This window comes from Populus nigra, chromosome 8 (genome assembly GCF_951802175.1).
Source record: "Populus nigra chromosome 8, ddPopNigr1.1, whole genome shotgun sequence".
NCBI lineage: Eukaryota > Viridiplantae > Streptophyta > Magnoliopsida > Malpighiales > Salicaceae > Populus > Populus nigra.
Genome location: NC_084859.1, coordinates 17,526,513 through 17,553,629, shown reverse-complemented (window position 1 = coordinate 17,553,629; position 27,117 = coordinate 17,526,513). Strand labels below are relative to the sequence as shown.

Genomic DNA, 27,117 nt, shown 5'->3' with positions numbered 1-27,117 from the left:
ATTTATGCCCGTGTATTAAAAATCATATATATATATATATATATATATATAAATTTTTAGGCAAAACAACAAACCTATTTGTATTTCTAGACACTCGTTGAAAGAAAAATATAGTTTTGTATATATTTTTTTACAATGCGTTTGATATTGGTTTCATTACATCAAATGACTTCACAGGTTTCATAGCTCAATATAAGTAAAACTATGCGTGCTTATTAAAGAATTCATTTGATAGCTTGAAGTAGGAGACAATGTTATAAAAAGTTTGATATTTTATACTTGAACATGATTACTTTAAGAGTGACTTTGATAGATGTATGTATTTGAAAAAGCTCTTAAATGGTTCATTTGTGTATTTGTTGTATATTAATGACATGTTAATTACTTTCAAAAACATGTTTGAGATCAACGATTTGAAGGATTGATTGAGTAGTGAGTTTGAGATAAAGGATTTGAGCACAACAAAGAAGATTTTAGTTATAGATATACACATTTAACAAAGCATTGAAAAGTTATACTTGTCACAAAAGAAGTATCTTGAGAAGATACTTGAGTATTTTGGTATGCAAGACTGCAAGTCAGTGAGTACCCGACTTGCAGCCTATTTCAGGTTATCTTTAGCTTTATCACAAAAAAATAAAAAGGAGAAGGAGCACATGCCTAGTCTTCCATATGCTAACGTAATCAAGATTACTATGTATGCTATGATGTGCACTCATTCAGATATTTTGACACGTTGTTAGTTGTTTCGACAAGTTTATAGAAAATCTTTATAAAGTTCACTAGCAAGCCATTAAATGGATACTCTATTATTTTAGAGGCGCTATAAATGTTGATTTGGTATATGAAAAGAGTAGTAACACTAGAAATGGTGTTGAAAGCTTTGTAAATTCATATTATGTTGATGATTTGGATAAGAGGAAGTCATTTACAGGTTATGTCTCACTCTTTTAGGGTGTGCCATCAGTTGAAAAGCAAGTTTTCAATCCATTGTTTCCTTGTCTACAATAGAGGTTGGGTATATGGTATTAACAGATGCGATGAAAGAAACTTTATGCCATTAGAAATAGTGTTAAGGGCATTGTAAATTCATATTATGCTAGTGATTTGTATAAGAGAAGGTTATTGACAGATGATGTTTCACTCTTTCAAGGTATGTCATTAGCTGGAAAGCAATCTTGCAATCCATTGTTGCCTTGTTTACAATATAGGCTAAGCATATATCATTGACATAGGTAATGAAATAAGCTTTATGGCTTAGAGGTTTAGTTTGTAATTTTGATTTGTCACATCAGTTGACTATTATATAGTGTGATAGCTAGATTGTTATTCATCTTGTCAAGAATCGAATATATCATAAAAGAACAAAACATATTGATATCATGTATCACTATATAGATATCATGTCATATGATATTGTATTAGTGAAGAAGATTGGTACATTTGAGAACTTTACAGATATATTGACACAAGTTTTCTATGTAATCAAGTTCAAATATTGCTTGTACTTGATTTGTGTAATACTTGAAAGATGTTTAGTGAAGGCAATTAAAAAAGAGTTCAAGTTTTGTAAATACTAAATAGGCTCAATTTAATTCAAGGTAAAGATTTATTGGGGTTGTCTTAAATTATAGATCCAAGTGAGAAAATAAATACTTACATATTTTTTTTTATATATAAAAACTTATGTGATTAGTTAATATTTAAAAGCCTAAAGTTTTTATATTTAATATTAAAGTTTATTTGTGAGCGCTCACATTTTCTACACTTCGCTAAAGAGGGGATAGAAAAATGAGTTTTGGGTTATTTTTGAATAAAAGTAATTTTATGGAAATTTTTATAATCTCATACTTTCTAATTGTAAATTTCTATGATTGTCTTCTCCATGAGTAAGTAAATCCAAGTTGTTAAACATCATAAATTAATTGTTAGTTGATTTGAAATTCTAGAACCCTTTCCGCTACAGAGTCACTTGGATTATATGATTCGAATCATTTCACATGATAAATCTTCTTTTTTCCCTGGACGCTTCACATTATTAGCTTCTTCTATGGCAGGCTCTCCATGGTCTTCGAACGAATGGAGTCAATGTGCAGATGATCTCACAAGGAGTATCCAAGGTCTTTCAAATGAACAATTTGTCCAGCATGTATGCATCGATGTCTTGGTTTTAACAAATTTTTTCTTTGTATCAGGTGAACATCTCTTTGATAGTAAATGACAGTGAAGCTGAAAAATGTGCGAAGGCCCTTCATCAATCCTTTTTTGAGAGCGGTGATCTACTCGAGTTAACACAGTCTGCAGGTTTGGGAATGGCTCTCCTTCACCGTTGCAAGTAGATAGTCGATGACCACTTAATTTAGTTAGTTGCTATAAGAATTATAGTGTCTTCTTGGCTGTTTTGATTATGTTAAAATGCCTTTATTTGGATGTTGCAACTGAGCATGGCCATTGAATCCTGCTCCTCTCGGGAATGCTTCTATTCGATCATGTTCCCCGAATTTATCTGAAATGGAAAAATTCCTAGCCCTGATTAATTGTTTTACACCTCTATTCTCTTTATTACAATTTCTCCTGTGTCCTTCCTTGTCTGTGAAACGATTTAAAGATAAAAACGAACCTCCTCTTTCAGGGAGAAGTGCTGCCGCCTATCAGATAAAACTATGCTCTGGCTATATCAAATTTATTCCCTGTAAGTTCTGGCAGGTTACCGACTTAATAATCACCTCTACAACTTTGCTCGTTCTAATCTACAAGCAATTTGTCTCTTTTCTTTTTCAATGACTGAAGCAAGCAAGGCCATCAAACCATCAACAGCGATCTCCACTCATGCACTTTGTTTTTTTTTTTTTTATCGTGGAGATCAATTTGAACACTGGTTAAACAACACCGAGCTTAGATTTGTGGCTTGCCTAATCTTTTTGTGCCACTGAATTACACAAATACAACAGAAGCAGGAAGGAAAGAAAAAAGCCCAGCCATTGTTGGTTGTTGCTTGAAGCACGGAAGGTGGCCAGTAAGAGGTAAGAGAAGGGCAACGATAATTAGTGAAATAATACAAACTGGTATAGGAAAAATATTTTTTAACAAAAAAAAAGACAGTGATAGGGCATTGCCGCCACCACCATCCAAAAACTGACGGGTACAGACAGACGAGAGCTTGTATCTAGCAATTCTTTTTCCGGGCATATATAACAGAGGAAAGGGTGGACAGCGTGCCCTGGTCTGCCCCTAGTATACATACATATCCAAGCATTCTAAGTGGACAGAAACAGCTGGTGCTGTTTTTCCACACCTCCCCCAAAAGTGACAATAAAAAAATGAACATTACATAGGCAGCGTTATCTATCTACCAAACAGACCATGCTGCATAAGATGAAAAGCCTAGAAGAGAGGCATCGCAACTGCCTCAAAACTGACATCTTGGCCATGATGCAACAACTTCGCTTGTATCACCTTCCCGGCCTCATTACCTGAAAAAACATTAGGGAATAAAAAGATTTCCTAGCCTGCTTGGTCTTTCCAAAAAGGAAAAAAAGAGGATGCCGCTGAAGTTGGAAAAGGTGTGGGAAAATCATTTGACCACAAAATGCAAAACGAAATTAGAAGTTTAAATCTAAAAGAAAATAGAAATACTTTTGAGTTTAAGGTGGTTCAACAAGATCTTGGTCGTTGATTAGCCATTAAAAATGTACATGCCATTCCCTGCACCAAATTTTCAGATGTTTCTCAAATTATGGTTTGGGTATCCAAGTAGATGCATCTCTAACCTTGCTGCCAGTCATGTAGCACAAGCCTTGGCACTCCGAGGGACTCACAGCTGGAAGATGCTTCGAAATTCGATTTTCCAAATCAACCATTTGGTCTGTACTTCGTGAATTTCCCTCGGCTTCAAGATTCAGGGAATGTGGCTCCATCCTGTTTATCTCCTCTTTAGTATAGATAAAGATCCTGCGGACCATGCTACAGAATTCCCTACATCATACAGAAAACAGCGACTTGGTTCAAGTTGCAAAAGTCTGGCAGGCTACATAGCATGATCATAAGATTAACACCGTGAAGAAGTGATTTGCTGATCAATTCATGTTCAAACAGAAAAATAGGACCCAGGTTTGAGTTCTTACTGCCAGGGATCATCTCCTACAAGCATCATATCATCCTCATCATCAGTAAAAACAATCAGCCAATCTTTGTTAGGAGCAACTAATTCACCATTGAATTCAAAAATCTGATCCAGTTCTGCTGTCAATTCATTGTAGCCATTAAACTTTGCCAGGTCCAGAGACCTCCCTACAGCAGTCCCCTGCTTGTGAACCTAAACCAATAAAGGCCAGACATACAGATTGCAGTTTCTTATCCAAAGTAAAGAACAAAATATTCTCAATAAAAGGAGTTTTACTCAATCACTGCATTAAAATAGGTAACAACCTTTACACATCTTCTTGCTGAACCACCCTCAGGCTTGCCCTGGACATCTTTTGAATATAAAGAAGAGGCTTGAAAAATGTTCTCTTGTTCCTCACATCTAGCATGCTTTGGATGCTTTAATTGCTCCAAATATCTATCAGAACCCAACAATTGTAGATAATCTGATGCAACATTGATTTGATGTTGTGGTTTATCCTCAGAGTGCCTGTGAATAGTGGCTGGTTCCAGTGCCTTAGAATTCCCAAAAAGGGAGACACCAAAAAGTTTGTAATTATCATCTTTAGCTGTTCTCTCATTACATTGTTGAAAAGGAAGATGCTGTGGTTTAGATCTCGATGGATGAGGAGAACTGTCCGCATATGGAAAAGGCAAGAACTGGCTTCCATGCTGTTGTTGTGTATCTTTATCTTTTGCCACCTGAACTTCCATGCTAGATGCCAACATGTTAAATGGGTGGCCTGTGTACATCATGGGAGCTGAATGCCAGTTGAACATGCTTTTTTCATCTGAAGTAAGCTTACTGGGTTGGTCAACATCATCAGAGTACAGCCCAAAGAAAGGGCGACTGGATTCATAAGATTTAAGCTGGGTTCCAGTTCCTGTTGTTGGGTTCATGAGTTTTGCACCATGCATTAATTAAGGAATCCTGTCATCTGGTTCAAATCTCCTATTATCAAAAGTGCTCTGGTCCTTACCTTGAGATAGAACCCATGGAGGATTGTGATTATTGTCCGAGTAATTCTTCCCAGTAGGCGTGTTTCTCAAGGTCAAGATTTCTTGTTGTCGCATGTGTCTTGAAGGACCGTTATCTAGTTGACATTAGTATAACCAGAGATATTCATAACCAGAAAATGACAAATGAAGTGTACAGACTTGTAGATTGCTAGTTATACCTTTCTTGGTAAGAGCAGAGGAGTCTGCAGATGATCTCACCGTGTTTGGACGGTGCCTTTTCAATCGGCACCCAGAAACGGGATCCATAGAAGGAGCCAAAGCAGGTTCTACTTTCCAAGGGGAAACCCTGTCTGGACGGTGAACAGGAGAAGTTTCATCCCAATGAACCTAAAGCAAGTGTAAGGACGTTTTAGCAAACACAAAGCAAAAGAAAAATAATCAACATTCCAATAAGCTATAGATATGCCACCACCTTGAGGCATCTCCAATTTGAGCGAGGCCACTTCTTTGGATCTGCCTCTTCGACTCCAATCACAGTGCCAGAGAACCTGGCCACAGGTGATGAAAAGACATATTAATGCCTCCCCATCCCCCTTCTACAACTGACTTTTTTTTATCTTTCCTTTTGCAGGTGGAAGTTCAAGTCCAAGTCATTTAAAAATGGGAAGGTTTCAAAATCATACCTTTGTTCGGGAGCGTCGTCTGCTTCAAATCTCATTTTGAATCTCATCCCTATAGTGTAGTTGATCTTGACAGACTCCATATATTTGTCAACTGGAATAATAAACTCAGCAGGACTAGTCCTGAAACAGATCGAATGCACGATGTAAACCATGGACACCGGACGAGCAAAATGCATATCATCCAGAACCCTACTCAATTTTAAAATATGTAACAATCTCACCAGTTTATATAAAGGGATACAAGGAAACATCTTTTGCCGATGTCAATAAATTGCAAATAAAGAACAAGTCACAAACCTTGGTTTATAATAGACGGTGAACATTGATCCTGTTGAAACAGCATGCCATGCAGTTGCAAGGATACCAATATGCATGCTGTGACTAGATATTACAGAAGAAGGGATTTTGCTTGGCTGTCTCAGGGCACGTCTTACCCCTACACGAAGCTCTTCAGTTTCACCCCTGGAAATAATAACCCAGAAATCAATGATGCTCTATTGATTTGCCATAGAATCAACTCTGACAGGTAAACCTACTAAAATTGTTTCAAAAAGGTGCCAAAACTATTCCTGGGTTGCAATGTGAAAATTCTTGAGGCAAGCTAGGGCTGGCAAGCTTCGAAGAGATTGGAAATGAAGATTATAGCAAACCTAAGAAAAATAAAAGCATCTCCTGCCACGAGCTTTTTGGCACTGACAAAGAGACTCCAACCACTTTGAAGAAGGTGCCTTCGTGGTTGACCTGCAATTTGGAATTCACAATAATGCATTACCAACTCAATTACATCAGATGAGAACTATTCCACATGGCAACTATAGCATGTAAATAAGCATGTACATTACCAAGGAATAGGTAATATCTTATCTAACAAATCAGGATCAACAAGCTGTAAAAATGAGACAATCAACTAGAACTCGACAGAAGATCAAAGCGAAAGACTTCTTGAATCACTTCTCAAGAGAAAATCTACTCATTTATTAAAAAGGAAAGTCAACAATTGACTAATTTTAGAGGAGCAGAGCAGAGCCAAACTGTTAGAGGGTAGAACCAAGAGTCCTAGATAACCAATCATTGATCCAAGGTTTTGAAAACATGCACAGAAGGGATAATCAATCCTTAAAATTGACAGTATCAACACAAATGAAGATAGAGCAAGCAAACTTCAACATGTACAGCGATGGTTGCTTAACTAGAGAAACCGGTAACAAGATGATCCGTAAAAGCACAAATCATATTCAAAGAAATCAATTCCAACCTGATAACAATTACCTCGAAATATATGGCGGAAACGCCACTCATTTCCATGCAAATCTTTGGCTGCCAACTCTTGCACTGGAGGTTGTAGGGACATGTCCTGTTAGAGAAACAATAAAGCCATTAATAACATAAACCCAAAAGAGACGAAACATCCGACATTGGAGTAGGAAAAAGAACCCGACCAATGGAGGTAGGCATTCATCAGCATGCCGTTTCAATACTGAAAATCCACCATGAGTGCTTGTATCCGACGCTGTAAGCATCTTACAGAAGGAATGCACCCGAGGACGTGCAGGCAGAGGCGGCAAATCCTCCTCCTCCACCAACTCCACATCTTGCTGGCAAGTTTGCATAATTTTAACAGCATTTAGATATTTTCAATTAACATCAGAAGATTTTAAATATCCAAGTAATACAAGAACAAATCATACTTGAGTTTCAGGAAGCAAAATGACTTGAGCAAACACTTCATCTGTATCCAGTTCAGCCTGCAATTAAAAAACGAGCGCATAAAATCCTAACTCAGTGAACCCTAATTCTACAGATAGTATCATTTATATTACCTTCAATTGAACATTAACGACACGACAGAGGATTTTCGGAGAGAGATTATAAGCTGGCATTTGCTGATCATCAGCAACCTGATTCGTCGATGCTTCAACCTACGATACACACCACAAAAAATAACATACAAAATATGCAAAAAAAAAAAAACACAGAGAAAGAGAGAGAGAGAGAGAGAATTATGGGTGTAAAATGACAGGTGAAGGAAGCAAATGAAAGCGAACCTGCTCAATATGACCTTGAGGAAAGTAGTAAACAAGCTCTCCTTGGCGAGGGACTGTCACTAACGGACCTGCACACGCGTGCCATAGCTCCTTGTACAGTGCATCTTCTGATCCTACTCATGCCGAAACAACAACAACAGCAATAATCCAGTAAAACCTAAAAAAATCAAAAGAAAAGGAAAGGAAATCATTGTGAATTATCATAGGTACCTTCACAAGCCACCGGAAAACTCCAGCTCCTGCTCGCAATTCCATTGCGGTTAATATCCACAGAATTACTTCCGTTAATCATTATTTTAACCAAAACTAATAGTATTCGTCTGTTTTTGAACTAGAAACTAATAATTAATTATTCCAGGGAATGATTCTACGGAAAGTGTAGCGGCAACAGCAGCAGCAATCAAAATGAACTTCCGCTTCACTTGAAGCAACAACAAGAGCCAGAACTTTAACGATCCGTTTGGCTTTACAAGAAGAAAAGGAAAAGAAATAGTAGTAAAATTCTGATCTAATAATAATAATAATAGTGTCCTGTCTTTGCTTCTCTGCTTCACTTTCTCTCTCTTCTGCAACCGTCTCAGCAATAGTCGCTGCCATTACCACTCGTACACTGTTTCTGTGTCTCTCTTTCTCTGTAAGCCTCACAAATAGTACTGCGCTTTTATTTTCGAAAAAATGAAATGAAATTTCTCTCTCTACGTCTGTGCCTTCAGTGAAGTCAGATTCTGCAATTATTTCAAACCTGTGGAATTATTGTCCGTTTCTAGGCTACCGGTACCTCAGGTTATCGCACCCTTCTTTGCGTGTATTATGGTACAGTATTTTTAATTAAAAATATATTAAAACAATATTTTTATTTTTACAGCATCCCATAAAAACATTTTTTTAAGAATAAATTTAATTTTCTCAGAAAAAAAATATTTTAAAAAACATATTATAACAAAAAAACACAAAAGCTAACGAATCACTGTAATCAGCACTGTCCTCTGCTTAACAGGCAATGTAATTAACAACCGGGGGAATCACCGCTTACGTTAGCGGCGCTGTTTATTACGTTTTGCGTGTCTATGTTTGATTGGTTGACACCGGACGACGTTTGTCCTTGGAAACGGAAAGTTGTTCTGATTTTGGGGAGAGAAAATTTGTCTCGTTATTAACATGCAGATAAGCGGATTTAAATAAGGGAAAAAATGTAGATGTCAGTGTACAGTGAATCACCTGCCACTGCTGAAAAAAACATGCAAAACTGAAGACACGTTTCAGGAAATTAGATGGAGACGACGACATTACAGTGGTGGGGATGGCACAAACGTGAAAAATGTAAGAGCAGAATTCATGCGACGAGATTAGATCAGACGTTATAATCATCATGAACCTCCAGGTTTTCAGTCGTCTGTTTTTTTTTTCAAATGCAAGCAACCAAAGAAATGGCCTTTAGCTTTTACTTGTGGTCCACTATTCATGTAGTGCATTGTGATGGAGAATGGAAGAGTTTTTTTTGTTTTAAAATATCTTACAATAAATTTTTTATTTTTTTTATTTTAATATTAATATATCAAAATTATCAAAAACAAATATAAAAAAACAATAATTTAAAATTTTTTTATATCAAAAACATTTTTAAAATACATTTATTAACACTGCAGTTGCACCTTGATTTTTGTAAATTTAAAAAAAAAATTTCTTCAAATTAATATTTTTAATGTTTTTTTATTGTTTTTATATTCTCATATTAATAATAAATTTTTTAAATAAAAAGTATTTTTTTAATATTTTTTTAAGTTAAAAATACTTTGTAAAACAATTACAATTCTACAATATCAAACACCACCACTATCCGTTTGGAATTGCGATCTAACCATGTTTTTGAAAAATAATTTAAAAAATTTTAATTTTTTTAATATGTTGATATAAAAATAAATTTTAAAAAATAAAAAATATTATTTTTAAATAAAAATTACTCCGAAAATCAACATTTATCACACTCCGCCTTTAAACATGTCTCGAGCACAAAAAGCTTTCACACTTGCAACTTCTCATTTCAATGCTGCAGGATGAGCCGGTTCATCACAAACAATAGGGAATGAAAAGAATTCGTTAATCAAATAGAGATCACCTCATATATAGCCTCTTTTTTTCTTTTTTCTTTTTTCTTTTTTTGCCCTTCTTTTTGCATGCAGAACAACAATAGGATTGAGGGTGGTGTGTGGAAATCACTAATTTTTTTTATTTTTCGGAAGAATATGACATAAACTCATAGAGAACTATTTTGATGGGCATGAAAAATGAGGATCAGTCTCTTGGATGATTCATAGGGTTGAGGGATTCAATTAACCTTTTTTGAGATTATTTTTCAAATCCCATGCATCTTCCCCAATATACAAAATTCCTTCTCTTCCATTTTTGCAGCTCACCAATTACAATCAGAAAGTTTTGATAGCCATCAAGAACAATATTGCCGGATACAGATAAAAATAAAGTAATGTTAAAAGTTGAGGCTATAAAAAAGTCTGCATTTCATATTTCTTTTCTTTTCTTTTCCTTGCCAGATAATCGGTTCTTGCGACTTGCCAGAGCATAGAAAAAATTCATTGCATTGGCCAGGGAAAAGCTCTGCACAAAAGTTTAGCATGTCCACTTGATTTGTCTTGTAGTAGCAGTGTTGAGTCATATCAACCCAACCAGGAATCTCGTTTAATAAGAAAAGAAAAGGGGAAAAAATCAGGGAGGAGGAGGAGGAAATAACGTTTGAGTTTGTTTGTCGAGCCAAAGTCGAGCACCGATGATCAAGCTAACCTGTCAGTCATATATTGCTTTGATATGCCAAATTTATATCTTGATTTTGCTGCTGCTTTATTTTGCTGCAGTCTTGAATATATGATTCTTTGAATAAGATGCTCAAATTATTTACTTCGTATATTCTTGTCCAAAGATATATAGTTGCCGCGTAGCAGTTGAAGTATGATCCATCCCTGAGTCATTTCATTTTCTCAGATGTGATACGGAAAGCATCGACTACTTTTCTGCCTTTGGACAATAATTTTCGCTCCTTCACTTCCTTTCTTCTTGTTTTCGTTCTTTTTTGTCCTTTTACTCTTTACCAAAAAGCATCAAGTTCATTTTACAATGCAAGTGCATTCAAAATTTTGTCAAGTCTTTTCCACAGATGATAATTGAAAATAACTGTAAATTTTGCTGTGAAGAAGACCTTTTACTGGGTGAACTTGAAGCCTCTCACACTGCATTTTACCGAAGCTAAGCTAACTCTTTCACTCATCACTGCCAATCAATATACGACACCCAGAATTGAAGGTGGTTTGCACGGTGCAATGGGCACGAAGGGTTTTATGATCATAAAAGATATGGCAGTACCCCATACAAGGAGACCATGAAATGCATGGTGTACAATAATTTTTATGACGTAAATAAATGGCTCTGTCCTTGCCCTGCTGGTGGTTTCAGATGGGGTTTCCCACAACGTTAGAGCTGATCGAGATAACCCACACGAGCTCATCAAGGTCCTTCGTGTATATGGAGAGCAGCTTAAACTTATTGTTGGCGGGTGGTTTAGAAATAAGCTTCAACCTTACCCAGCAATTGGATTTTCAGCTTGACTCATTAATTTTGTCTACGTTTCCTTTTCTCATGTTCATTGTTATGTTTTTTTTTTAAGTGCTATTTGATCTCGACGACAATGACTATTCCATATAAAGTCACCATGATCTGGGTACGGACTTCCTCCAGCTTCAAAAGCTAAGCTGAAAAAACAGTATTCGACGGAGTTTCAAACACTGTCATTATCTTCCCGTGATTCAGGCGTGCGCCCGTGCGTGTAACAGCTATGTATAATAGAAAAGCCATCTAAAACACATACAGATTGATTCCAATCATTGATAATTTGCTTGTTTTGGTGATATACCATCCCATATTCAATTTATCTTTTGCTTTTTCAATAAATATTAGTCATTGTTAACATTTCAACACAAACATGCTTTTATGGATTCTTGTTTTTTAAAAACAAAAGCTGCTTTATGTCTTAAAAAAAAATAAGGAAATGAAACTTCTTATAAAATTAGAAAATAAAAGTAGACTAAACACCTATCTAGGTTTACCTTTTTCCACTTTTTTTCATGTTAAGTAAAAATCCTGGATATATACTTCTTTTTCATCGAATCCCAGGCATGCTTGGAAGTTTTTTTTTTGTTTCACATAATAGTTTTTAAGATTGATCGGTCAATCAATTAAAAAAGATAATTCATAATCTTGAAATTTTTTAATTGTTGCTTTTTTATCTTTGTTTTTTTGCATGTATATTATTATTGATTCCAATGATAGTTCAATTATTTATTATTGAGAATCAATTTGCAAATAGTACTCTTTAATTAGACCTTCCAAAATTATCCATTAACATGCTATAATGATTATAATGTCCATCAAATTAAGAAATGACTGGTTGAACATGATTATCGGAAGCCATGTTTTTATTTTTTATTTTATTTTTCATGAAATGGAGCTAAAGTTGCTACTACCATGGAAGGAGAATATACTGGCCTGGATGTTGACTATCTAAGGAGTTTTGGTTCAGTTCTCGATATAATTCCCCTTGCTGATTTTATAACTAAGTTAAGCCCACGATGTGAAATTTATGGAAAACGTGCTTTGCTCACCAGTGATGAGACACGGATAAAACTGGCTGTCGGGGCTGATGTTAAAGCTTGGAGTGGAAGTTATTTGTTGCGTTTATATTTTTCTATGCAAGTTAAGAAGCTATTGTTGTGTTTATTTTTATGCGCAAGTTTATTGTTGTAGCTAGCTACTGCTATGTTTATTTTTCTGTGCAAGTTTGTTGTTGTCTGTGCTCGAACATCTGTTTCTACTGTTTAGAGTGAAAAGTTTGTGGTTTAAGGTTGTTCTGAGCTGCTTCTGCTGGAACTGTGCTGAGCTTCTGTTTCTAGAGGTTGTGTTAAGGTGTTGCTGGAGCTGTTTGAAAGTTATTGTCACTGCTGGTGCGAAGAATCTGTTAAACGCTGCTGCTGGAATTTTGTTGCTGTTGCTTTTGTTTTCTGTTGAGCTTGAAGGACTACTGTACGTCGAGCTGCTATATATTTCGTGAAGGATTTTAATATTGCTGACTTTTTTCTATGTGAACAGGCGCTATGGTTGTTGCTGGAGAAACATGAAGAAAGCAGTTGCTTCTGCTGCTGCTGCTGCTGCTGCTATGAGACGGTTGTTGCATCTGCATCCTCCTCTGTTGTTTTCGCTGCTGCGAAGAGTTTTGTTTTTGTAGCTGTGTATGAATTTTTAGTATCGGCAGCCCCCGAGCAGTAAATTAAAGCATTCATGTTTTAAATAGAAGTCCCACACATTTAGAGGTAAGAGACTAGAGAAATTTTTAGACGCATTACCTATGCTTATATTCCAAATCAAAAAAAGGAAAAAACTTGATGATAAGAAGAAAAATGTATTTTTCTTGATATTAATAAACTATATATAATTCTACTATTAAGAAATTTGTTATTAGCTGAGATGTTGTTTTTCTATGAAGGTGAATTTTAAAGAAGCAAATGTGTTAAACAAAATACTTTAGAGGATTCAAATAATAAAGGTGATTAAAAAGAGAAAATCCTATGAAGAAAACAACATAAATACATCTTGGAAGTTTAATCTTACAAAGTTACATTTATTTTCTTAACTTTTAAGTGGTTTAATCAAATGTCTATATATTTATTTCTCAAAAGAATATGTTTAGTAATTTTAGAGAAGTTTTGGATAAAAAATTACACCAAGTAAGATTAGTTTGAAGCTAAATAAGGATCCAGAAAGAAAATAAAAAGATAAACTATTCTTACTTAAATTAGGATTTAATCAAACATCTCAACATCTATCTTTTCTAATTAATCTCATAGGGAAAAAAATCTCTAAATATAAGATTTATATTTGATTTTCTTTTCTAACCAGTTTTAGGAGGTCTATTAATTTTATGTCTTAAATTGTAAGGACAATAAAATTAATTATGGACACTTGAAGAATGAGCGGGGGGGATGATCCCTTGAATTCAAGCGGTGTCTTTTGGGGGCTACCCATTTTTACTCGAATTCAGTTACAAGCTTACAGGGAGGATAGCAAGAAGATGACAAAATTTATATTTCTATTTACACTCTTAACATCATAATTTTTTTTTTATTATTAATACGAGTGTTCGGATCAGCTTGTGTATATCTCAACTAATTTCATGGGTGTTGAAGTTAACGACTATATAAGCCTCCAATAATCATCATATTAGCAACCACATGACTCGAATCTAAAACTACAGAAAAAACAATTTTCTTAGTACCAAAATTTTATTATTGGACCATTTATTAAATGGTTTTATAATTTATTTTTGTTTTTTTTTTAGTTTAACGTGGGTGTCCGGGTCAGCTTGCGCGTACCTCGACTAAATCCACGGGCTCTGAAGTTAACGACCATATAAGCCTTTAGTGGCTATCATATAAGTAACTATAGGGTTCAAATCTAAGACCACAGAGAAAATAATAATTTATTTATTTTTGATAGAATAGAGTGAGGAGAGAGAAAATAAATTCATTACTGTAAAGATAGGAATCAATTTAAAAAAAAAAAGTGTTTTAAGAAGTTGGGATATAAATAATTTTTCAATATATATATCTTTGTGTCATTTTCGTAGCATTTTTAAGCAATTTTTTATTCAACCACGTATATAATCAAATAATTTTTTTATCTAATTTTTTTCCCAAACTGCAACAGCAAAATCCACAGTTATACCAAACAAATAGTAAGGATTAGACTACAAGTCACAAAGAAAAGACGAGGAATCCTTCCGTGCAAGTATTAGCTATAGTTATATACTAGTTATTTCATTTCGTGATTCACTGCAGGTCAATTTTTTTTTTTTTTAAATGCAGATCTTCTTAACACATGTTCATAAATTAAAAAACAATAAATATAAATTAAAAAGCTTATATAAGTATCTAACTAAAATAAATTAAGAATCATGTATATTAATAAATAAATAAAAGTCATTAACGATAAATAAAGATGAAATTGAAAAAGTTGAGAGAGATGTAGATTAAAATATTTAACCTCACAATACAGGCTTTTGACATGGTTATGTTTAATGACTTTGTTTATCAAAATCAAGTTTTTATTTAATCAAATGATAATATAAATAGACACACGTGAAATTAGTTTAATAAAATAAAAGTGAAAAAAAATATCATGCAAGGTTATACATATTAAAAATATTATCCAAAAATAAATATTTTTTATTTATAAGTTTTTTTTATTTATATAAAACATAAAAAAATTATAAATGAATTATAATAATCTCTTCAAACATTAAATTTATAAAATAAATTAAAAAATAATCGTTATTTAAAAAAGACTAAATAAACAAAATAAAAACATTAGAGAGAAGAAGTATTAATTTAACTATAAATTAGAAACTTATTTTAAAAAAGACATCAACTAAAAAAATAAAATTTTAAAAAAACAACAAAAAAAAAAAAGAAAAAAGCAAGGCATTGTTGGCCCTAACAAGCAAGGCTAGCATGTCTAGCGCATTTGATTATTTTTTTAATTGTTGATGGGGAAGACAACATGCTCCTGATTTTTTAAGAAAAATTAAAGTTAGGATACACACCATTTGGTTTTCCTGAAAAATCAAAGCTGATATTTTTTACTTAAAAAACAATTTTTCAACTCATTTCTAACCTAACACACCTAGAAAATACTCTAGATACTTTGATAAATCCATTCATGTCTCAAAAAACAATAAAAAAAACTCAAACTCAAATCGAGACAAAAAATCTTCTCAAGCTTAAATATGTTTGTGAGGCAATTTAAATGTGAAAAAACACTTAATAGAACTCTTTTTGCTAAATAAAACTCGTTGACACTAAGATCCATTGTTTTTGTAGCTAAATTCGATGTAAACAGTGATTTTTTTATAACAGAATCCGACAATTTTCTCTTTCATCTCTCAAACTAGGAACTTAAAAAAATAAGAAAAATAAAGTTTTGGATTAAAATTGATTTTTTAAAAACTTCAAAAATTAGAAGGACCCGAGTTTTATGATTTGGAAAGTACAATGACTAAGTTGAACATTTTGCAAAGAAGTTCAAAAACACCACTTATCTCCTCCATATGTTTTACTTTGCTCATTTGTTTTTTAATTTTGTCATTCCTTAATAATTTTAGTTAAATGAGCTTTCAATTAGGTTTTTAAATGATATAATTAAAAAAAAAAAAAAACACTCATAATGGACACAGTAGTGCCCAAGAGTGTGTCTACAGTGCTTAGATGAAAAAATAAGTATTTAAGCAAACCCAAAGTTTAAAATTTTGCGTAATCATTTGCATCAATTCCGGACAAGTAATTTGCTAAGTTAATAATAAATGAATTGGTTCCTCGTTAATTGTCTTGAATAGGAAACGTTAAATTCATCACACAAATTCCTCGCACATAAATCTACAAATACGTTTTGGTCTCGAAATTTTATAAAATATAAAGTTTCATTTACACACTCTCTCCGTGTATAGTGGTGTGGTTATAAGGGAAGATGTATAGAGTTGCTAATTGAAGAAAGTAATTAAAAGAGAACAGATCAATTCAACCAAGGATACAAACAATATTTGGAAGAAAAGAAAAGCAAGCTTTTAAGAGGTTGTTTGTAAGGACAATATTTGTAATTACAGTAATAGTTGTTTTATAAAATAAAATTTACCTAAAAAATATTAAAATAATTTTTTTAAAAAATTAATTTTTGACATCAACACATTAAAACAATTAAAAAGCATAAAAAAATTAATTTAAAGGAAGAACAAATTCAAGTTTTGATAAAAAACAGGTTGAAACTCACTCCTAAATATCCCTTAACTCGAATGTCAATGCAATGTGAACAAAATTATTTAAGGGTATTTGAAAGTGCGGTAACAATTGCTTTTTAAAATATTTTTTACTTAAAAATATATTAAAAAGTTATTTTTTAAAAAAATTATTTTTAATATTAACATATTAAAATAATAAAAAAATATTAAAAAATTAATTTGAAACTAAAAAAACTAAATTTTTAAAAAACACCGATTCATACTCGTTTACATTTCCCGTGGCATGCGGTCAGTTGCATTACCCCAATTTCATGTGGAAACCGTGGAGAAAGTGCATTATTATTAAAATAATCATGTCTATATACTATTTAGTGACCTCAAGCCCAAGAGCAGAGCAAGCATAGAATCATCACGGGCTTTGAAGATTTTCAATTTTTGGGCTCATGAAGCCTTTCCATATACATAGGCCATCCCATATCTTCAGCTAGCGAACCTCAAGGCGCTTTGCAAATTTACCAGTGAGGCATCTCCATCTCTAACAAGGATGGTGGAGGCATTCTTCTCTACGACCCAAATGGACTTCGACTTCGCTCACCACCACTCCCTGTCCCAGTCGCAGTCCCACCCATTTATGCTTCTTTCTGGGCCTCCTTCCTGGTAATCGATTATCCTCCCCCGATTTATTATAGTTTTCCATGGTGTGATTATTTCAAGTGAGTGAATTTGCAGCGGGAAAACGTCTCTACTTTTCCAGTTCGCTTACAACGTCGCGTTAGAAGCTGAGGATGATCGCAAAGTGGTCTTCATATGCCACCGTAGCAGGATAGAAAGCGCCCCTCCTTTTCTTTCTCAGGTAAGAACAAGGAAGTATTATTGTTTCTTTGTTTCTCTGGGGTATAACCATCTTCTGATAGAGTGAATACTTCTTAAATGTTTCAGGGTATTCAACCGTCTTCTGATATCTTTAAACGCATTCAAATGAAGTAAAGAATCCACGCACTGTTAATTATCTTAAGCATGACTTGCATTTGAGCTACAATTGTAATCATTAATCGATTCACTTTTTTGAAAGGTATGTTGAAGACGATGAAGGAATCAAGAAGTATTTTGCTGCATTCCACCTGCATGATACATTTCCTCTATCTGTGGTTGTTGATGATTTTGGAGACTTTTTCTATGAAAGGTATTCCCTTTTCTTCATTTCCAATTCTCTCCCGGTGTGAGAGGTTATGTACTGAATTTATTATGGTTAACTTCATTTGGGTTTTCTTACTTTCCGAAATTCTTTGAAGGAAATGTCAAGAGAGATATGGTAATCCTCGTGGAAGAGACTTAGCACTGGTTCGGATTTTAGCTTTGTGCCACAATGCAGTAATGTCCTCAAAGTAAGCTTTTTTAGTTACTACTGCAACTGTACTGCTTGAGTTTCATAATCTTTTATTAAAAGTTAAAACTAGAGATATCTGATTTAAGTTGTTGGAATCGCAGTGACAAAGGACACTGCAAGCTTTTGATCTCTGATACACACCATGGAGACTCCCCGAGGTTGCTCTTCCTCTATAAAAGATGGGTTCCATCCATTTTCACGATCAAAGGTTTGTTCAACAAAATGATATTTATTTTGTTTTTTGCTGCCTCCGATATCATATTGGTGTGTCTCATTTCTTTGTTTGCAATATGGCTAGATTGACTGGCTGATTGTTTGTACTGAAGGTGATGGCAATGGATCATTTCTTCTAAAAAATTACAGCAACGTGGGAAGTGACAACACTGAGAAAATGAAGATTGCAAAGTACTCGTTAGTTTATCAGCGCCTAATGTTGGAAGGGATAATTGAGGATGAGGAGATAGACAATCATGCTGTTGTTAGTTCTAGTGTAGAGCAATTAATCGCCGCTAAATGATGTTATATGATTCCAACAACAGTACGGGTATACTATCAACGAGCAGTTTTTTTGGATTATGTGACTTCTAGTTCCAGTTTCCAGTAAAAGATGTGCCAATATGTGTTTATCTATACCCTGGTTTTGCAAATCGAAATGTTCATTTCCAGCATTTGATAGTTCTAAACACTTGAGCTGAAGCGTGCCTTTTCTTTTGTAATTAGTCATGGTTATTCCTGCAACTAAAGTTTACAGCACTCCCATTTTGGTTATTTCTTCTTGCATTGTTTTTACCCTCAGTCGCGCTTCTAGTTTCATTAAAATTGTCACTAGATTTTACAAGATGAATGTGAATTCGGTCAAATGCAAGCCACGAACTCGCACTTCTGCTGTGGCTTGGCTCGTTAAAATGCTTCGCGTAGTTTCAATATCCGATGCAACTGAGATAACCTGAACTTGAAATGATCATTTTCCCTCTCTATTAACTTCATAATCATTTCCAGCCCTGCGCATCACAGTGCACAAGAATATTTGATAGTATAGAAAGCTAAATTCACAATAAGTTTACTTTCAAGAACTTTAGTATGGACGCTACCAAAAGATCCATATTCACAGTCAAAGAAAAGGAAGTCACGAACATGGTAGGGTGACACTCTTATTTATTTTTCTTGATAACTCATCCCTGATATCCAGGGTCACAGAACTCTCCTCCAAGATCATCACAGGCCTCCTCTTGGAACACCCTGTAAGGAAAAAAAAAATCCTCGTTAGAATCTCAGATTTTTGGATCAATTCTTCTAATTGCAAATCTTTAAAACTTGTAAAATGAGAAATGGGATCCTAAAGTCTTACGTCTTGGGACTATTGTACTCTAAATATTCTCTGTCAATCTGCTCTGAAGTGCTGCGAGGAGTATTTCTAGCATCTGGTTTGAGCTTCACTTCAGGATACATCTCAACATCGTAAGCTTCCCCTCCTATTGTCTCACAAAACTCAGCTGGGAAAACACTGGACAAAACACGTAAAGAAAGTAAATTGTTAATGATAACTTCTAAAGTTCAAGAAAGGAAACTGAGGGTGATGGAGGATAGAACATACGAGGAAAAGGAGCTGTAAACAACTATTGAGGTGTCGTTTGCCGCTGGGGAACTTGCTTTGATCGGGGGGGCATTTGGGAGTCTGTAACCTCGAGACGGCCCTCTGTGGCGAAGCCAAGCTTTTGTTAGGTGTTACGGGAGGGACAAGTGGTGGTGCAAGAAATATGGCCGCCTGCATTTTCTATGAACCGTTTGTGGAATTAGAGCTTGAAGCCACTAAGTTTGGTAATACAGACCTCATTAAAAAGCATCAAAATATAAAACTTTCAACAGAGCACCGCGTTGCCAACAAGCACCTAGCCGTTGTAATTCTATCTTCCTCTTGTGTTCATGGAGAACCATACTACCATAAAATTAATTCATTTAGTTCTGGTTTGTTTGATTTGATAATTTGATTTTAAATGTAGTTCGATTTATTTGCTAGCAAATATTGAAATCCAAAAAAATCAAAAAGAGAATTTGATATTTTAAGCTCGTATCTTTAACCGAAGTTTATGAAAAATCGTAACGAAAAAATTATAAACCAAACCAAACAAACTAAAACAAATTAAAAATCAACTATAACATATAATGCTAATATTTAGTATTATAGTAGCTATTGTTTTTTATTTAAAAATTAATTAAAATAATATTTTTATTTTATTTTGTAAAATTTATTTTTAACATTATTATATCAAAACAATAAAAAAATTAATTTAAATAAAAAAAAACCTCGGGTACCTAATTTGTTAAAAAGAGAAGAAGAAGAAGAGCCCCGTGCCATCCTTGAAACCTGACGACATGGTTTGCACTTTGCACACTGGTCGATATACTGTCACAGACATATCATTTTACCATCCTCCAATGCAATAATTAACTTGGGATCAATTATTTCTCCGAGTCTGAAATCTCCAACTATCCAAAAAAAAAAATTTACATCTTACAAACGACAAAATGGCAACAGGAAGAGTTGCTAGCAGCCTGTGACCCGGCCTTGCATAAAAATTTAGGGATTATCTGGTATGGTAATATTATTGTCATTTTTTTAAATATATGAAAGCGATACCAAAATATATATAAAAAATAATTTTAAATAATTTTTTTTTCCTTTTGTAAATCACCGTTTGTGCGTTCCCAAATAACGCAGCAAGTGCCCGTGTAAATCCACAAAGGAATGGTTGGTAATTACAGCTGTAAGGGGCAATTGACACTTTCTATTATTACTCAACTTAAAGCCTTTCGCACCATGTTCCTGCTTTTGGTCCCGGAAGCATGACCTTTCCGATCTCTCAGTATCCCATTTCATGCTTTTTTGCAGGCTTTTCATGCTCCCAAGGCATACCCACATCATCAGGCACATTTTACCATATACATGCTCACTGCTAGGCTCATCCCGTCAACTTTCTCTCTTCAATATAAACAGGAGAAATCCCAGAAAGACATTTACAGGAGACACATAGCTGGAGTTAATGATTCCAAACCATTAAGTTCAGCTAAGTTCATACTAGAATATATGCTGTAGCGCTTTATTGGTGGTAGTAACATGCATGCGTGAACTGTCCACATGAAGAAGATATTCTAGCTGTTTAATGAATTAAAAAGGCAAAGAAAAGGTGTCATTCTTAACCCAGATAGGAGAAAAGCAAGAATAAACTGCACTGCATTCAACTTCAATGAAATGAAAAGAACAAAAAAACAGTTTGGATGGTCTTGCGATATTAAAATGGCCGACCCAAACCCAAACAAGTTCCCAAATGAAAAGACATATTGCCAAGCATGTATTGACACGTTGCATATGCAATAACTCGTTCTATCTGATGTAGTGAAGTTTAAAGGTTCATGAACATTGACAAGTTGCCCACACAGGCAACATTCAACAAAGATCAATCCACAATTGGATCTAATTTGATGCAATAAAGTTTAAAGGTTCCTGTTGCTTTGGAATTGACAGCACCCTTAATAGACAAAGTTGATAAACAAAGAACCGCGTGATTTTTTAAGGTAAAAGGACGTGCAATTTCCAAAAAGTTTCGTTCAAACAAAGACAGCCAACACAATCCCACCATCGTTAGAAGAGAGAACACGATAATGCAGATTGTGTCCCACGTAGTCGATTGATGATGAGTTTTTTCCTCTAAAGTAATCTCCTTGACTTACCAATCTTCAGTCACAGAACTGGTTAGGTATACAACACTGTAAACTACTGTATGATAATTAGCAGAACTTACAAATTCAAGAATTGGTGGAAACCAAAGAAAAAAAGCAACCATAGGGCTCCACATCATGACCTCTTTACCAATCTGAGAAAAGAGTTGGTCCACATGAACTGCAAACCAAAGAACTCAACAAAATTCCAATTTGACCTGTGTTTTTAGCGATTTTACTTACATTTCCTTTAAAAACTGTGCAGTTGGGATAGCATGGGGACAAGCTCGTCACTTGAAGGCCTATCTGCAGGCATTTCTGATTGACAAACAACAGCAATTCTCACTGCCATAAGCATCTCGTCTTCCTCAACTTCTTCCCCAAGAAGACTCTTATCAAGCGCCTCTCGCGCCTCCCCTGCTTGTTGCAAATGTCGAAGCCAACGACCCAAACTACCCCCACTAGCTGTTTCCCCAAGGAATGGATCTGTAGGGTCTCTCCCAGTTAGCAAAACACCCAATATCATCCCAAAGCTGAAAACATCACTTTTATCCGAGTACCTATCGAAATTGGAAATATCCATTCATCTTTGTTATATAACCACATAAAGAAGTTTTAGCTTTAAAACAAAGCATGCATCAGAAATAAAAGAAAGCAATCATGCATATCGTAAAAAAATAAAAGCTAAAGATAATGGCTGAACACGTTCTAAACCCCAGCAAATTAGCATCAAGAAATCCCAATAAAAGCACACCGGTTGGAGACCTCTTAAAGGTACTTTAGCTAAGAGAGATTAATTTTGTTTATAAAGGTCCTTGGCGAATTCCATCTGCTTCCCATTCGTTTATTAGCGAGATTAGCTTTCACTTTAGTCAGATGATTCATCTTGTTTACAGCCTAATAAAACAGTTGAATCTTCAAAGACACCAAAGAGAACCATGAAGCAAGTTAAACGTTAATATAATTAACTATCAGATTATTAAGCTGCCAAAAGAAACGCAATAGTTAGAAACCATTCAGATGCAGAGACCATGCATAGTGATGAAGATGAAGCTCCCACATGTTTGAACTTTGAAGTATCACAATTACAAGTCATCGAGTCATATCATAATTACCGCTGAATAGAAGTGCAGCAAATTAATTTCATGTACCTGCAATCTTGGAAACACTCAGGAGCGCTATATCCAGACGTAGCTCTGTCCAAATTAGGCGTAAGCTTAGCCAGTCCAAAATCAGCCAACCTTGGTTCAAACTCAGCATCCAAAATCACATTCCTTGGCTTCAAATTATAATGCAAAATCTGAGGGGCGCATTCAAAATGAAGATACCTAAGCCCTTTAATAACCCCAACGGCAATCCGAAGCCGAACTTCCCATCCAAGTTGCAACTCATTCTCTCTCACTCTATTCATTGCATCTTCAAGACTCCCGGTTGGCACATAATCATAAACCAAAGAGAACCTATCTGGCTCGCGAACATAAGCCCTTAAACTCATCAGATTCCGATGTCTCAAACTAGCTAGCATTTCCAGCTCCTGCTGTATCCTTCTCTTTACTGATTTGCTCTGCCTCTCAGGGGAGCCAATCTCAAATGGCTCGAACCTCTTGACAGCAATGGTTAGCCCATTGTCCAGTGCAGTCCTGTAATACTTTCCATTGGAGCTTGAACCTAGCAATTGATTCTCATTTTCAAGAGCTGATTGAAGACTTTTAGGAGTGATTTTTGGAGAAAATATAACTGGGCCTTTGAGAATCGGAGATCTCTTCATGTACCGGACCAAGAAACGGACTACAAAAGCAAAAACAACGGCTCCTGTTAATCCAGTCAAGACTCCTAAGAAGATGCTTACAAGTATTCTCTTGAGTCCACTCTTGGATTGGGTTGGAGTAGAAGGAGATGGAGGTGTGACTTTACTACTTTCTTGACATTGTACACTTGCGTAGTACAAGCAAAGAACGAACAGAAAAAGCAGTGAAGCTGTGACTTTGCTATTGCTAACTCGAAGACTGTATCTTCTTTTCTCCATTAGGACCTAAAAGGCCTCAAGACCTCCCACAGGACCCTATAAATGATACCACAAGCTCAACAAAATCTCCACAGCCCACATCTTCAAAACTCTTTATAACTCAAGATTTTCGCTTAAACCCAAGAACCATTAATCATAAAGCTTCAATCTTTAGCATTCTCAAGGACACCAACTCCAAGGAACTTGAAAACGAGAACCCAGGAGTTTCAAGAGGACCAGTTTCTTAAAGAAACCCCATCATATATATTAAGCCATATTTGTTAAGAGAACTTTTTTCCAAGTGCTGGAAACTAAGGGATAATATGAGATAAAAATCGAATCCCAACTCAAAATCTTCACCAGAAAGAAACCAAGAATCTTAACGTCACTGATTCCCACTTCTTCGGTGAATTTCACACTAAGAGAGCTGCACTCACACTGTACGCATTGGTTACTGCCCTCAAAATACACCACATTTCACCAAGGAAAAGGTCCTCAACAAACCCCAGAAACACAAAAACATCAGAAATGATACAATCTTCTTTTCTTCTAATAGTAAGTCAGAGTAGTGACTATTCGTTTTCTTTGACTACCTCAAGAACAAAATCAAAAGGCCCTCAACTGCTTGCTGTTATAAAGAAAGAAAACAGATAATATAATAAAAAAGTAGCAGATAGAGAAACAAAAAAGAACTACAGCAGCTACTTACTAACTAAAGCCTCCTCCTATGGGAGTCTTTTTCTTTTTCAGTTTCTCTCTCTAGAAAATAAACAACACATTCAATGTGTGAGACTCTCTCTCTCGCTCGCTCGCTCTCTCTCTCTCGATTTTCTTACAAATGAGAGAGGGAAGGGGACTCTCAATCTTTCTTTTGTTTCTCTTTCTCATGAGGACAAAACTTGGTAGGGGTGTTAGAAAAAAAAAAGATTTCGTTTATAATATTTGTATTATTTGATGATTCATCAAACTCGGAAAATATAAATATTATTAATGATAATAAATTAAAAAATTTAAAAACAAATATTGCGGATTAAATAATAAATTATATTTTTTTAAATCTAACTAACTTGATTTAACTTATATATAATTTATTTTATTGTTTTTGCATTTAATAAGATACAGAATTAAAATTTATTTTTATTTTATTTAAAAATATTTTTACTTTAAATTTCTTGTTATTGGGTTTTCTAGTAAATTTTTTTAAGATAATAAAAGGTAGCTTATCTTTTTACCCGAGTAAAAAGATGTAATAATTTAAGGCATCATGATAATTATAATTAACAAGTTTGTCTAATATTATATTCAAGCAGCCCAAATTTTAAAAAAAAATGAATAGATTATATTTTTTAATTTATAAAATATCCAAAAATAAATTGAATACAATTTTAAATCCATCCTCAACAATCCTAAAACTCGGGGTTCCCTTCCCTTTCCGCCTTTCAGAAGACCAGAGCAGAGCTGGGTCCAGAGCCATGTAAGGACAGGCATCACTCGTGTCCTTATCACCAGGCCGAAAGCGAAACATCGAACTCTGTTTGGGTGCGAGCGAGCGAGGGACAGCGTAAAGGAGGAGTTCATTTGTTGATGTCTTGATGAGATCTTGACCGTTGATATGGCAAGGAAGGAACATCACGGGAATCTGTGCTGGAATGAGGTTTTTACTTTTTATGATTATTAAACAAATGCCACTGTCTTATCGTAGGATTTGTAATTGTATATTTCTTTTCTTTTCTTCACCCGAGAAGAAGTGCATTTCCCTGTCCTTCTTTCTTTCTTTATATATATATATATATATATATATATATATATATATTATTTTGGTAAAATTATCCCCTTTAGTCACAGCTATTATTATTGATGCTATTGTTGAATTTCCTCATATTTATCATATGTTGCTGCTAAGTTATCTCCATTAATCATTTGCTTGTTGTAGCAATACTCTCGTCTTCAAAAAATTCTTTTCGTCAAGAATCAATTTTGAATTCTGAAAATTGTTCGGACAATTCTTCTAATTCTTTCCAAGTGGCATCCTCTTCAAATAATTTTGTTTACCTCATCACAATTGCACTATTGCTTTTCTTCATCATCTTTCTATTCAATATAACGAGAATGTTTGATATTACGGTAATTATTATAATTATAATTTGAAAAAAATTATTTTATAAAAAGTATTTTTAATTAAAATTGGTTTGAAAAAATATATTTTTGTTAAAACTATAGTTGAAATTGAGGTTGAATAAAAAGTAATTTCATGTGTTTGGTTAGGAATGTTTTTGAAATTAAGGTTATAAAATAATTTTAAAAAATAGATATTAATATTTATAGTTTTTAATTTAAATACTGTAGATTTAACTATTGTTATTATATCGTGAAATAAATCATACTTTATATAAAAAAAATTTTATTGTTCCATTAAATTATCTACAATTCTATTACATATAAAATTCATCCGACAAGAACTACAGTTTCTATGATTTTTTGAGCGTGCAATAAAATTAGATAAAATATTATCAAGAATAAAATTAAGATTACAGTACAAATAAATTTAATTCATCTTAAACTTATTTTTTAAAAAAAATAAAAATTATTATTCACATTTACATGGATAGTGTAAATGAAATCAATTAACTACACTTATTTTTCAAGAAAAAATATTAACTAGTTTTTTTTATAAAAAAAGTAGTATTCACAGTGCGACTATTAAAAAATGCTGCACTTTCACTGAACAGTGCAGCATGTTGTAACTGCAAGAACCAGGTAGCGCCTGCTTTTGTTTTTTAGCATTTCAAACGTATAATTTAATGAACCTATGAATAATAACTTATATTTCTTTTTATTATCAAATATTATTGGATTTGCGTTTTAAATAAAACACAAACGCAGCAACGTAGAGAAATCTCTAACAACATGTTTAACCTTAATACTGTCACCCTCATCTGTCATTGGTAGTACTCAAGTAATAATTATACCATTGTCCGACTAATTAACGTCAGTGTTAGTTATTAATTGTTAACGTTAACCAGTCCCCTTGGCTGCTTAACTCATTACAGTGTCGTATTGCAGAGAACACCTCCCTTGAACGGTTGGGTATAGAGACCTGGGCAGAGCAATTTCAGGGAGGACCAGTTCCTTTCACCCTCTTTTCTTTTATCGTCAGGTGGAACGTTTCCTTCAATTGACTCCCTCAATCCTAACTACTCTTTCCTAAATCAATCACGAACCGGCTCCCTTTCTCAAGTCTGACAGCACTGCCGCGTATCAGGTCATCAGAGATATGGCTGGTCATCATACCAGGGCTTTTCTTTAACCTGCACATGCCTGTCAGGTAC

The 27,117-nt window shown here is 34.4% G+C and overlaps 3 protein-coding genes and 1 pseudogene across 6 annotated transcripts; 1 reads left to right on the top strand and 3 right to left on the bottom strand.

The window, feature by feature from the left end:
• Positions 1-3,044: 3,044 nt before the first annotated feature.
• On the bottom strand, positions 3,045-8,557 carry LOC133700327 (auxin response factor 2-like). The gene is made up of 16 exons (XM_062123823.1): positions 8,042-8,557; positions 7,832-7,944; positions 7,607-7,705; positions 7,475-7,531; positions 7,226-7,381; positions 7,056-7,140; positions 6,437-6,527; positions 6,084-6,248; positions 5,787-5,906; positions 5,576-5,651; positions 5,322-5,490; positions 5,124-5,237; positions 4,429-5,027; positions 4,125-4,315; positions 3,771-3,975; positions 3,045-3,473 (listed from the first exon to the last, which is right to left on the bottom strand). The coding sequence occupies exons 1-16, from the start codon at positions 8,121-8,123 to the stop codon at positions 3,453-3,455; spliced, it is 2,343 nt and encodes a 780-aa protein (XP_061979807.1). The 5' UTR covers positions 8,124-8,557; the 3' UTR covers positions 3,045-3,452.
• Positions 8,558-17,154: 8,597 nt separating this feature from the next.
• LOC133701204 (uncharacterized) lies at positions 17,155-18,734 on the top strand. Of its 2 annotated transcripts, none has more exons than XM_062125040.1 (7): positions 17,155-17,336; positions 17,409-17,532; positions 17,619-17,662; positions 17,752-17,862; positions 17,972-18,064; positions 18,168-18,274; positions 18,365-18,504. In XM_062125040.1, the coding sequence occupies exons 1-7, from the start codon at positions 17,224-17,226 to the stop codon at positions 18,367-18,369; spliced, it is 597 nt and encodes a 198-aa protein (XP_061981024.1). In that variant the 5' UTR covers positions 17,155-17,223; the 3' UTR covers positions 18,370-18,504. The 2 variants fall into 2 exon arrangements, with proteins under 2 accessions (XP_061981024.1, XP_061981023.1); XM_062125039.1 differs by having other exon boundaries at positions 17,158-17,336; positions 18,393-18,734.
• A 279-nt stretch (positions 18,735-19,013) lies between these two features.
• Positions 19,014-20,154, bottom strand: LOC133701205 (light-regulated protein 1, chloroplastic-like; annotated as a pseudogene).
• Positions 20,155-20,722: 568 nt separating this feature from the next.
• LOC133700380 (inactive leucine-rich repeat receptor-like protein kinase CORYNE) lies at positions 20,723-24,626 on the bottom strand. 3 transcript variants are annotated; one of them, XM_062123889.1, is made up of 4 exons: positions 24,498-24,626; positions 22,935-24,416; positions 22,027-22,343; positions 20,723-21,220 (listed from the first exon to the last, which is right to left on the bottom strand). In XM_062123889.1, the coding sequence occupies exons 2-3, from the start codon at positions 23,807-23,809 to the stop codon at positions 22,034-22,036; spliced, it is 1,185 nt and encodes a 394-aa protein (XP_061979873.1). In that variant the 5' UTR covers positions 23,810-24,416; positions 24,498-24,626; the 3' UTR covers positions 20,723-21,220; positions 22,027-22,033. The 3 variants fall into 3 exon arrangements, with proteins under 3 accessions (XP_061979873.1, XP_061979872.1, XP_061979871.1); XM_062123888.1 differs by lacking the exon at positions 20,723-21,220 and adding an exon at positions 21,420-21,938; XM_062123887.1 differs by lacking the exon at positions 20,723-21,220 and having other exon boundaries at positions 21,420-22,343.
• Positions 24,627-27,117: the final 2,491 nt, after the last annotated feature.